At 40.2% G+C, this 13,358-nt stretch overlaps 1 protein-coding gene across 3 annotated transcripts in view; it reads left to right on the top strand.

The window, feature by feature from the left end:
- The first annotated feature begins 3,197 nt into the window (after nucleotides 1–3,197).
- Nucleotides 3,198–13,358, top strand: part of KIAA0319 (KIAA0319 ortholog) — a 104,484-nt gene continuing 94,323 nt past the window's right edge. The window contains exons 1-2 of one of the 3 annotated variants that reach the window (XM_087438095.1): nucleotides 3,198–3,314; nucleotides 3,441–3,582. In XM_087438095.1, the coding sequence (XP_087294221.1) occupies nucleotides 3,489–3,582 (94 nt within the window). In that variant the 5' untranslated portion in view covers nucleotides 3,198–3,314; nucleotides 3,441–3,488. Of the gene's footprint in view, nucleotides 3,315–3,440; nucleotides 3,583–3,670; nucleotides 3,692–13,358 lie in introns of those variants that run through there. The other 2 variants (XM_087438090.1, XM_087438093.1) reach the window with 2 other exon arrangements.

Here is a 13,358-nt window from a genome sequence, read left to right as displayed (position 1 = left end):
TATAGTTTGTTTTAGTGCTCATGATAGGATTGAAGTTTTTACCTGCTTCCTGTTTCTGGCTCTACCGCTGTTGCTTCACCTCTGTGTGGAAGAAAACAGCTTTCCACGTTGCTTCTCACTCTGCCAAGAATTACCAAGAATATATTGACATCCTCAGTATAAAAAAAGGAAAGCTGCAGCCAGCCCCATGGCCAGGTGGTTGAGTTCAGCGCACTCCACTTCGGCAGACTGGTTCGGTTCCTGGGCACGGACCTACACCACTCGTCGGTGGCCATGCTGTGGCAGTGACCCACATACAAAATAGAGGAAGATTGGCACAGAAGGTAGCTCAGGGTGAATCTTGCTCAAGCAAAGAGGAGGATTGGCAACAGATGTTAGCTCAGGGCCAATCTTCCTCAGCAAAAATAAATATATAAGGAAAGCCAGTGGGAATAATTAGAATGAGAAGTAGCAGAACTTTATTTTCATCAGGGGTGTCAAAGATAACAACTAAAACACCTAAAAAAAAGACAAGCTGAATTTATACATAATATTCCCTTTGTAGTGACAATGGAAAGGAGTTTTATATGTTAATCATAATTTTAATAATTAAAAATAAGATGAGAAATAATGCTAATACGTTATAAATTATGGAGGCAATAGTTCATTTTTGTGAAAAAGGATGTTTCAGGCATAACTTGCTTATTCATTTGGAAGAATAAGCTGGAAGAACCCCACCTCACATCACATTACAAAAAATATCTAGATGAGTGAAAGGCTAAATATAAAAAATAGAATATGTCATAGTGTGTATTAGATTAAATAAAAAATTATCAAATTGTTTTAAAACCATGAAAGGAGTATCATTTCCTTTATATGACTCAGAGCACCCAAGTAAAATACTTTCCCATTGACTGCTTATAGTGTCAAAATCTAGGAAACAAGGTATAAGTGAAGTGAATAGGGACAGTCAAATCACTTTTAGTCTGCTTTCATGGGCAGTAGTTCTCTAAGAACCTACTAATTTGCAATATCTTGAATTTTTTACTTTGAATCTCAAGCTCTTCCAGTATAGTTTTGCATACCTTACCTCTCTTCTTGGTTAAATCTAACTAAGAAATCTTCAATTTCAATAAGCTACACACCATCTTGGCCACTGATGTGGAATGTACTTGAACCTTGCTAGACGTCAGTTTCTCCCACCTTCAAAATAGGATAGTTCTTTGTCTTTTATTGTGCAGCTTAATAAGACAAATGCCCCAAACCAACAGCATATTAACAAGAGCAGAGGAAGTCAGAAAAACTCTACTAAGGATACATCATTTTATCCTTAGTGTCTATTACAGTATCTGGCGTGTAGCGGGAGCTCAATACATGCCCTTTGAATGCTGAAGAGAAGTGGAAGAGAGCAGCCTCACATTTTTGCTAACATTTTCATTCAGTACCAAAATAGATATATTCATTATATGTATCAAAATAGGTATTCCTTGTAATGGCTCCAAGTTAACAAAGATGTTATGGTTTAACATTCTGGACTAAGCCCATATGTACTATATTTAAAGACCACTGGGAACAGGCCTGTTGTCTGACTAAATCAGATTTATTAATTTTTAAAATTTTTGTTTAATTTTTTTTCCCCCCAAAGCCCCAGTAGATAGTTGTATGTCATAGTTGCACAGCCTCCTAGTTGCTGTATGTGGGACGCGGCCTCATCGTGGCCGGAGAAGCGGTGCGTTGGTGCCCGCCCGGGATCCGAACCCGGGCCGCCAGCAGCGGAGCGCGCGCACTTAACCGCTAAGCCACGGGGCTGGCCCTAAATCAGATTTATTGATGTGGTCAGAGGGCACTCTGAGGGTACTGTGGACAGCCACGTGAGAAGAGAAAGGAGGGAAGTGTCCTTCGTAAGGTTTGGGTTCTGGTTGAAGGAGTCTAAGGAGGGTTTTGGAATTGCAGATGGGTTCCTGTTTCGGAGGCAGATTGGGAGAAGCAGGGATTAACTAGGGATTGGGTGCTGTCTTGAGGGGAGGAGAGTTCAGCAATTGGGTATCACCAGTTACAGATGAGAATAGCAAAGCAAAGGGGGGATCAGTGGTAAGAAAGCTGTAGTCAGTCAAAGGGGGTGGTTATGTAATTTTACAGCTGCATGACCTTGGGAGAAACAATATTTCCTATTAACTTTGCATCTGGTTTTATCTGTGTCTGCCCTCCCAGCTTGATCAATTGGCAGGGTTGCCTTTTTCTTTTTAGTCCAAATTGATTTTTTCTCTTTCCGTCCTGGACAGGTTTTTAGTCTTTTAATGTGCATTATCTAATTTAATTCCCACGGTTATCCTATATGAGTGCTATTATCTCTATTTTATAATTCAGGAAACTGGGGTTTAGCAGGATTATGTAACTCGTGCAAGGCCCATCCATAGCTAGTGAACAGCCTCACGGGCTTGTTCATCAGGTCTGTGTGACTCAGTCCTCAGCACTGCACTATACTTTCATAGTCGTGGGAATGTGCAAGGAATGCCCTGGCTTCCTTTTTCTGCCCTATGGTACCATACCTAGTTGCTTGAGCATCTTTATTGTAAGAAGACAGTATAAATGCAAGGAAGAGTCTTTCGCGTGAGTTTTCTGTGGTTCAAATTATCACCTTCCCATAGACGCAAATGTAGTCTAAATGAAATACATTGGGCACCTAGTTAACCTGAAAAGCATGGAGTTGATCTGGGCTTCTCCAGGCACCGGTTTCCATCCTCAGTCAGCAAGCAGCACGTGCTCAAAACATAGTAGGGCATAAAAAGTGGGACCTGTGCATGTGGGATGACTTAGCTTCTGGGGACACCTTCGCAAAGGGTCTTTGGCCCAGGTAGTGCGCTCCCGGCTCCCTTGAGCCACTCTGGCCCGGGCATTTGGGAGGGGCGCTCATCCCCCAGGCTGTTTAGGACCGTGGTGATAGGGAAGAGGTTGATGAAGGAAAGAAGGTGGGGCAAGCAGGCCGCCCTGCTTCCCGAAAGCCTTCTGCTTGGTCCCCTGCGGGACAGGTGTCGCCCGGGTGCCCATCTTTAGAGCTCGAGCTGGGAGCTGGGAGCTGGGCAGGGACTGCTGCCCCCCACCCCCGGGGGCGTATTTGCGCGTGCGCGCGCGTCGCTGTGGTAACCGCGGCGGCGGAAAGGCGCTGAATCACCGGCGCGCGCTTTTCCAGCTCCTGCAGAAGCTGCCGCGGGGGGCGCGCGGGGGTCCTCCGGGGTTGCATCCTTACTAGACCCAGGCTGACCCCGGCGGGCCTGACCTGCCCGGCGCAGAGCCGGGCGCGGGAGCGGTGGCCGCGATCGCTGTCACTGCTGGAGGTAAGAGCGCAGCAGTAGCCTCCACCTGTCTCGGCTTTGAGCTAGAGTCGCTCCTCCGGGGCTACGTCCTGGGGAAGAGAAAGCGAGGGTTTTGCTCGGATGGGGCGGTAACCTCCTCTCTAACAGCAGATGCGCGCGCCAGTGTGTGAATGTGGGTGTGTGTGAGGCCGGGAGATGACGACGACGAAGAGCAGGTGGGACGGCGGTGAAGCTCCGAGCCAGCTGCATCGACTGGGGCGAGCTTCAGTGTCGCCAGCAGCGACCCCAGGTACAGTATCCTACCTCCCAGCCCGGCTGGCGGAGTGATGGGAAGGGAGGGCAGCAAGCAGGCAGGTTATGCCAAAGAAAAATAGAATCAGGACGCCTGAGTTTAGGAGGTGAGTTTCTGAAGGTTCTTCTGGACATCTAGGAAAGGGCATTTCCTGATTGCTGCATTGATTGATTGTTTCTTAGTAGGGTGGGGTCGGGGAAATTTGCATATTTTCCCAACCTTATGAATGGCATTTCTTAGACCTGTAGAATCGTTTTCTTTAAACTTCGTTTAGTAATATTTAAGTGATCTTGCTGCCATTTGCTAAATTCATTTTGTCTCTCTACCTTACCATAATCTGAAGCTTAAAGCCTTTTAATGGCTTTTCTCTTATTCCCTTTGAACTTCCTTCATGAAATGGATATTAATAAGATATTATTAATCAAGAGCATAAACCTGAAATTATGCAAGTCATCATTCTTTCGATCATTCGTTCTCTTAATTATATGGAGAGAGAAAAGAATATGATATACAGTCATGTCCATTTTTATTGCTAGTTTGCTCATCCAAACATTTTTGTTTGTGGGTTAAATGTTAGTGGTTTTCCAGTGCTTAAATAGAAAAGTTGAATGATGTTTTTGATAATAATAGAAAAAGTAAATTGTAGACAACTCCTCCCCCCAAAACCAAGAATTTTTGAAGTGAGTGTTAGTTCTTATTTCTTTATTCCTGAAATTCGTGTTCACTGTCCAGATGCTTTGAATTGTTTATTATAAGGACATCACATTCGTGGAGACTACTGAAGTTATGCCAAATGTAAAATTTTATTTTGTGCTTATTATTTTACATACAAATGAGGAAAACTGGAGATACCAGTTTAGTTTATACACTTAGGAGTCATAGAGAAAGCTGAATTCCTCTGTAATTTGAAAAACAGAAATGTTTTCATTTCTGTATCAAGACTTTTTAGAACTACAGATGATAGACCATCACACCTTTGCTGTGTAAAATGCCAAGGGAGAAACTTAATTTCCTTTCAGAATTACAAAAATAATTCAGCCAAAATCTTTGTGTATTAAAAAGTCAAAAGACAGCTTCAGTGATTTATTAATGTAAAACAATGGATTTGCTGTTAAATTTTCTTGACTTAATTTTTTTTATAACCAAACAGAGAAGAAGCATTCTCTTTATATGTAGAACCAGGCACGACTGTTTCTGGGGCAGTGATGTAGATTACCAGGTCAGAAGGCCTGTGGCTCTGCCACTTAGTGGCTCTGTCACATTTGGCAAATGCCTCAACCCTGCTAAGCCTCTGTTTCTTCATCTGTAAAATAGGGATAATAAAATGGGACCTATTTAATGGAATTCCTATAAGAATTAAGTAAAATAATACATATAAGAGCTCTTTGCCCATTGCCTAGCATGTAGTAACACTTCAATACAAGTTAGTTATTATTCTTGAGATAAATTTCTTTTCAGGAAATATTTTCTATATCTTCAAAATAATTTGGCATTAAAAATACAATTATTTTGATGTGACCAAAACTTGTTCTGATTTATAATGTCAAATCATCATAAAATGCATAAATTTTTCCTTGCAGCATATTTACAACAGGCCTAGAATAGTGGGTAGGTTATTGTTCTATTTGTTTTTTTAAATCTGTATTTTTACACACTATTCATGTGAATTCAATAGTGAGAAATTTTCTTATTTATTTCTATTAAGCAGTAAAAATGGTTAGACCAAAATAACATCTGTTTTTGCATCATTTGGCAGAGTTTTTTAACAATTGGTATTTGAGTTTCAAAGTAAGGCTTCTTACAGAAATGACACACACGTAGATAAAGATATGGTGTTGGAGTTTTAGCTCTGTTCCCTTCCAAATAACATTGGTAGAATTATGTTACCTGTTGGAAAGTTTTAGTACATCCAACCTGCTGTGCGTTCTTTTCCTTAAGTTCAAAAAAGCAAGAGATTCTAGTAAACATCTATTTAATTTAAGCAATGTAGCTAGAGTAAGAGGATAACTCAGACCCTAAAATGAATTTTCAAAGCTGGGGTCATTCCATGCTATAATTTAAAGCACCAGAATTATGAGTATTGAGGGTAAGTTAACTGCAGTGTTGCCACCCACAAATTTTAAGCATTACAGTTTGTAGTACGTTTTTCCATGTGGTGATGCGGAAGTATGGGTTGCTCCTTTCTAGGGTAAGCATCCTGTTATTTTCAGACCGTGATTATCAGCATACCTAACCATTTTTTTTGCTTTCATCATTGAAATGAAGAGTAGCATGTGTAGCTGCACCGTCTGCGGGTCAATATAACATAGTTGTCTTTCTTCAAAATTTTTTCAAAATAACGTCTTCAGATGACTTATCTTCAATAAAGCCGTTATCTTTACCATCTCTCTCAGTATATTTATATTTATCAGGAGGTTGAAATATTTTATTAATTCAGTATCTTCAAGCTCCTTGTCTTAAAGCAAGAAAACATCCAAATTCTAGGTGCCAGATGCTTAACATTTTATTGTAAGTATGGGAAAGGACTTCTTCCCGTACACATACATGTTTAGGAGTATGCTACTGGCTAACTAGTCCTCACCCCCTTACATCGGGCTTTCCTATCCACTGCTGTGCTGCAGCTGCTCTTCCCACATCTGGAGAAACTTTGTCTACCTCATTTTATCAGACTTCTTCCACCCAGTTGACCATTCTTACTTTCTTGAAACAAGTTCCTCTCTTGGTTCCCAAGTACCATCCTTCAATCTTCTTCTAGGGCTGTCTTTCTAAAGCAGATATATGAATGTCACACCTCTGCTTAAAAATCTTCAATGTCATGTCTATCAATGGATGAATGGATAAAGAAAATGCGGTGTATACATATAACGGAATATTATTCAACCTTAAAGAGGAAGGAAATTTTGACATATGCTACAACATGGATGAATCTTAAAGACATGATGCTAAGCAAAATATGCCAGATACAAAAGGACAGTATTGTATGATTCTGCTAATATGAAATATCTAGAATAGTGAATACCAGGAACTGGGGGGAGGGAGCATGTTATTGTTTAATGGGTCTGGAGTTTCAGTTTGGAATGGCAAAAAAGTTCTGGAGATAGATAGTGATGGTGGTTGCACAACAATGTCAATGTACGTAATGCCCTGAATTGTACACTTAAAAATGGTTAAAATGGCAGATTTTATGTTATACATATTTTACCACAGTAAAAAATTTTTTTAAAAGTCTTCAATGCATGGGGCCAGCCCCGTGGCGTAGTGGTTAAGTGCTCACGCTCCGCTGCTGGCGTCCCGTGGTTCTGATCCCTGGCATGGGCCAACGCACTGCTTGTCAGGCCATGCTGTGGCAGCATCCCACATAAAGTGGAGGAAGATGGGCACGGATGTTAGCTCAGGGCCAGTATTCCTCAGCAAAAAGAGGAGGATTGGCATGGATGTTAGCTCAGGGCTGGTCTCCCTCATACACAAAAAAATCTTCAATGCCTCCCCACTGCCTACTAAATGAAGTGCAGACCTCTTGGTGTGACCTAAATAGTCCTTTACTGTTTCTTCTGAGTTTACATTTTCATCCTCTTATGTCATCGTTCTCCACACATATTCCTTACATTCTAGCCATATGGAACCACTCAAAATAAGCCACCTCTTGCAAGACTCCATGCTTTCTATGTGCATTCCATCCCCACAGCCTGGAATGCCTTTCTTTCTTCACCAAGCAACTGCTCATCCCTCAGGCTAGAGCTTAAATGTCACATTTCTGAAGTCTTCCCTAATGTCCTCAGTCTCTCCTTCCTTGATGAGAATCTAGCTCTGTGAGTGTGCCTCTGTGATACCACTTAACCCATTACCGTACAGTATAAGCTTTTATAGAGCAGGGACTAGTTTTATTCTAAAAATGCATATTTACTTTAAAAAAACCTAAAGTTAATAAATTTTTCCATTCTTCTCCAAAACTATGTAAGACCTTAGTGTACTTTAATTTCAATTTCCCCCTCTCTCATCTTTCACATTATTGTTCTTTAGCACTTTAGTTTGGATAAGATTTTTATTATTATTTACCAATATATTGGTCAATTTCTAGCTTACCAATGCTTCTTCCATCCCCTCTGGTCAATTTTCCTTTCACAACTCTTTTAGTGAGGGTCTATAGGTGGTATCCTCAATGTTTATCTAAAAAACCCTTATTTCGTTGTTACTGTTGAATGATAGTTTAGTGAGTATAAAGTTCTAAGTTGGCAGTTTTTGTCTCTCAGTACTCTGAAGATTTTATTTCCAGTATGCTCTGTCATCTGTTATTGCTGATGAAAATCATATTGTCGGGCTGGCCCAGTGGCACAAGCGGTTAAGTGCGCGTGCTCTGCTGCGGTGGCCCAGCGTTCGCCGGTTCGGATCCTGGGTGCGCACAGATGCACCGCTTGTCAGGCCGTGCTGTGGCAGCGTCCCATATAAAGTGGAGGAAGATGGGCACGGATGTTAGCCCCGGGCTGGTCTTCCTCAGCAAAAAGAGGAAGATTGGCAGATGTTAGCTCAGAGCTGATCTTCCTCACACACACAAAAAAGAAAATCATATTGTCAGTCTAATTCTTGTTCCTGTTAAGATAATCTGTCTTTTGTCTCTGGTTCTTTATAAGATCTGCTCTTTGTCTTTGGTGTTGTGCAGTTTTATTTCAGTGGGTATAGGAATTGATTTATTTTTACCTGCTCAGAACTTCTGGTACTTCCTGGATTTGAGGATTTTTGTCTTTCATCAATTCTGGAAAATTCTTGGCCATTATGTCTTGCCCTCTTCCCAATTCTTTCCTTTTGGAGCCATCTGGAGATGTACATTCAACCATTTGTTACTTCATAACTGTTAGCCTCTCTTTTCCATTTCCAACTTTTTATTTCTTTGAATTGCATTTTGGATTATTTCCTCAGATATTGCTTCCATTTCAGTTTACTTAATTTGACAATTCAATGGCTTTATTTTAATTACACAACTTCTGATTTGGGTCTTTTAAACTATGCCCTTTTAGAAAAATCTTACCGTACTATTATTTTATTGTGATTTTTGTCTCTTCTCCTCACTTTAATCTTTCACTGCTTCAAACATACAGTCATTTGTTGCCTAACCATGAGGATATGTTCTGAGAAATATGTCGTTAGGTGATTTCATCGTTGTGTGAACATCATAGCGTGTACTTACACAAGCCTAGATGGTGTAGCCTATTACACACCGAGGCTATACGGTATTAATTTTATGGGACTACTGTCGTATATGTGGTCTGCCGTTGACCGAAACATTGTTATGCAGTGCACGGCTGTACTTATTTTGTAGTGTCTCTTAGGTATGCTTTTATGTTCAGTTCTTGCTCCCATTTGTTACTTCTGCCACCTCTCCGTTGTACTAGTTTGCTCCTTGGTGTGTGTTACATTATTTTAGGGTGACTCATCTTCAGTAGAAATTGTTTTTCTGTTAGAGTTGTATGTTCTGTGTCAGGAAACTGTTTCTCTAGACAAATTTTGCATTGCTTCTGCCTAGAGCTTAGCTATATGTTAATAAATTTTTTTTTGTAAATATACATATGCTCCATTTAGCCTGGAAACGGAAGTTAGAAATTAGCACCGTACTGGGTTGTTAAAGCAAAGTCCCCATAAAGAGGCATACCTTGGCAATCCTTCCTCTGTTTCTTTTCAATCTCATCATGACATGCCTCTGGTTTTTTCTAGCCTCAATTCATATGATTCATTAGTTCTTCTAGGCTGCAGTGGTGTTGGTGAGGCTCTTCATAATATTTTATAATGTCATAGATGTCCACCTACTTTCCCGCTGCATTAGTTTGCTATTGCTGCAAAACAAAATACCACAGACTTAGTGGCTTAAAACAATACCCATTTATTAGCATTTATTAGGGTCTCACTAGACCCAAATCAAGTTGTCAGTTGAGTGCATTCTCATCTGGAGGCTCTGGGGAAGAGTTTGCTTCCCAGCTCACTCAGGTTGTTGGCAAAATCCAGTCCCTTGCAGTTGTAGGACTGCGATCTCGGGCTGTCTCAGGGGGTTGCTCTCAGCTCCTAGAGGTTCTATCCATGTGGCACCTTCCATGGTCAAAACCAGCAATGGAATATTTCTGTCGTGTCCAATATCTTCTCTCTGACTTTCCTTTTTGTTACCAGGTGGAGAAAACTCTGTTTTAAAGGGCTCATGAGATAGGTTAATACTTCTTGGATGATCTCCTTATCTTAAGACCAACTGATGAGTAACCTTAATTATATCTGCAAAATTCTTTTTGCCGTGAAACATAGCATAATCATGGGAGTAACACCCAGGGATGAAGGTCATGGCGCCATCTTAGAGTTCTGCCTGTCACACTTGCCGATTATTGTTTGTTTCCTTGACCATTTTCCTGACTGCACCTTGAACCTCAGTAAAACTTGCATTTTGACAGTCATTGTAATGCTCTTTCTTTGGTTTCAATAGGTCTGGAAATATTACTTGTATATCTTTTGTCATCCTTTATGGGTCAAAACTGTTCCCTAGAACACAGAATACACCACAGAAAAAGAGGTTATGGCAAATTAAACAAAATGTGTTGTAGAACTCACTTGACTCAGAGAAGTGTGTGTTACAAGGTGTGGGTGTGTTGTATCCTGCACGCCCATTAGTCTGTTGGAAGGAGGGTCCCTGTGTTAGTCGGCCAGGCTGGTCCCAGTCAAACCTGCTTTATTCATCTTTGTATCCTTGCATTTAGTACTGAATTCATTTATAATAGGTGTTAAATAAATATTTTTTGGAGAACACTCTTTTTCTCTGTGTGGAATTTGAATATGTTTGTGTTTATCTACCTTGTCTTTGTTAATACCTAATCCTTGACCCAAATTAATTTTGTCCCTGCATTTGAAACTAATATTGTGTTTTCCCTCCTTCTCTCTCATTTGTTTTTACTGTTCACATTTTGTTTGTCTTTTGAACATCCAAGTAAAATTTCCTCCTAGTTGGTATTTATTTAGTAATTCCCATCCCATTGTTTTGTTACTCCTACTTTGTTACAGAGTAAGCCCTAATAAAAAGTCATTTTAGTTTTTATATTTTAGACGATTTTTGCCTTATAATGAGTTTTAGAATCTATTATTGCCTTTTTTCCTCATTTCCCAAATATCCTTACATACTTTTTGCAAACGAATTTTAAGTACTTTAAAGCATTCTGTTGAGTTTTAATTCATTCTTTGTTTCTTTATTAACCTAACATATTGTTATCTTTAATCTCTATTGTCCTTCCAGGTTAAACAAGCCTTCACTCTCCATTTATTCATATCTTCCATTATCTCTACCAATGCAGTTTTATAATTGTATTTAAAAAGAGATTCTCTGTCATATTTAGGTCATTTTGCATATTTGTAATGCTTCTGGCCATGCCTGGGAATGAGCTGTCTCTCATTAGTGCACTTTCTATCTGTATATTTGCCTGCTATATACAGTGATGCTGTTGCTTCTAAGAACTTGGCTAGTCTTCACTAGCCAAGTGAACGAACCCTAATGCTGATGTTTCTTTCATTAGCTTGATGGTTTGATGTTGAGGAAACATCTTGTGTTACTCTCTCCATCATCTTTCTAATAATGTGATTCTTAGAAAGTTGATAAAGGAGGGATTTGGCACTTTTTCCTGGCCTGTATTTTCTCCTAGTTGTTCCCTGATCCACCCTTTGGAGCCTCACAGAATCTACTTACTCCCCATTCCACACGAATGCCCTCTCTGTGTTTAAAAACCACTGCTGGATCGTGTTTCCCTTAATTCTGCTTGATCTCCTCATAGGGAGTCATTTTACACTCTAATTGTAAGGCCAGTGCTTTCTGTTGCCAGTAAATTCCTGGGTAGTCTGTGTTGATTGGCACAGGTTTTCTAGAACTTATTTTACTTCATCAGCTTTCAGTGGAGAAAGTCAAAGCACAGAATATGGGACTGAAAGATTGCCAGATTTTTACATTCTTGGCTTGACACCTAGTTAAATGCATTGTCCAGCTTTCCTTCGCCTTACCTCCTTCGTTTGTTGGTGAGGATTTTGGAGCTTGAGAGGCCTTCGTAGATGCAGGAGCAGCAGGTCTAAGTCTCTCCTACAGGTACTTTCTGAGCTGCTTTCCTTTCAACACCGCTCTCCAGGCTAGGCAGGTTGAGGGAGAAGGAGTTTGACCTGTGAATAGTTTATCAATCGCTTTGACAAGAGAAAGTGCTGAAAGTGAGAAAGATCAGGAAAAAGCAACCCTGACTCATCACCTTTAAATTCCTTACCCATTGAAACTTAGAGGTTTGTTTTGGAGAAACTGGAAACTAACTTCTGATTGATGAGCCACAGAACTTCAACCGATTCAACCGGAATATTCTGTATACCTGTTGGGGATAACAATATCTGTCTTACCTCTCTCAAATTATTATTGGGAGGCTCAAATAATATGAAATACATAAAATTGCCTTGTGAATAAAAGGACTATTATAAATGGCTATTATGTTGATGATGGCGATGATGAATATCAAAAACCATTTATTTCCTTGTTATTAGTAGGATAGATTATTTACTGACAATATTCTACCTGCTTTCCATTTTGTCCTTTTCCTTCGTGGGGAATAAGTGAACAGTTATTTACTTAATGCCAGAAAGTTAAATTCTAAAGGAAAACTTTTTGACCAGCCTATCATAGGCCTGCTGATAAATAGAATGGAAAGATTGAGCAGTCTCAGAATTGACGAACGTTTGCCTGATTTGGAAGTTTAGTAATTACCAGCTGTCTTCAGAATTTGGCACAAAGCAGGTTCACTTTCATTGACACACAATGCATCTGGCCTCTGGCACTGACTGGGCTCTCCCACACAGATGGTGGACAGCGTCTACACTCTCACTGGCCTTCCCTTTCGCGTGTTTTCTAAAGGTGATAATTTAGTTATTATGGTGCAGGACAAAGCAGTTAGGCTTCATTCCCTATTAGGTAAGAATTGAATTTAGGGAGAAATAAAAGTGCTGAGCCAATTGAAAGCTAAGCTATTCCCATAATTAAGGAGACTATTTACAGCCCCACAATGTACACTCAAGATTTCACCTTCTGAAATTTTTCTTCTTAATGTAGGAACAGTGTCTCCAGGAGTATAAACCGTGGGTGTTATTTATAGTACAAGGGCTGTGAGACGGTGTCTTAATTTGCGGGAGTTTAGAAAAGATGGTAAAATATTTACTCTAGCAATTGGTGCATAAATAAATATAAATGTAAATGTCCTTTACCTTTTTTTCCTCCCAGCACGTACCCTTTCACTAAATGCTGTCTATCCATCCTTTGAATTGTTCTCTTGTCTGTTTTATCCACTTACCCCCAAAATGAACAGAAAATCACCATGTTCCTTTCTAGCAGTTTCCTTGACTCCTTGAGTCCAAGATGCTCAGATGGTACACTCGTGGCCTACAGTCACCCCTGAGGTTGAAGGCTGCCTCAGCAAAGACAGTTGTTGTCAAAGTAGTGGCTGATAAAGCAAGGAAGGAAGAATCATAAAAAGAAGAGAACATCCCTGGCAAGCCTAGTGGCCAAGTTGAAATAGAAATACAGCTGTCTTGTTTGAGTTCACTTGCTCTGAAAAGCAGGAGTTTGCCAACTTAGTTTTTTTTGTGTGTGTGTGTGAGGAAGATCAGCCCTGAGCTAACATCCATGCTAATCCTCCTCTTTTTGCTGAGGAAGACCGGCTCTGAGCTAACATCTATTGCCAATCCTCTTTTTTTTTTCCCCCAAAGCCCCCCAGTAGATAGTTGTACGTCAT

The sequence above is a fragment of the Ceratotherium simum genome, chromosome 13 (assembly GCF_057802395.1).
Source record: "Ceratotherium simum simum isolate JZ-2026a chromosome 13, ASM5780239v1, whole genome shotgun sequence".
Taxonomy (NCBI): Eukaryota; Metazoa; Chordata; class Mammalia; order Perissodactyla; family Rhinocerotidae; genus Ceratotherium; species Ceratotherium simum.
The sequence above is the reverse complement of the archived record's forward strand: the minus strand, read 5'-3'. Positions and strand labels throughout refer to the sequence as shown.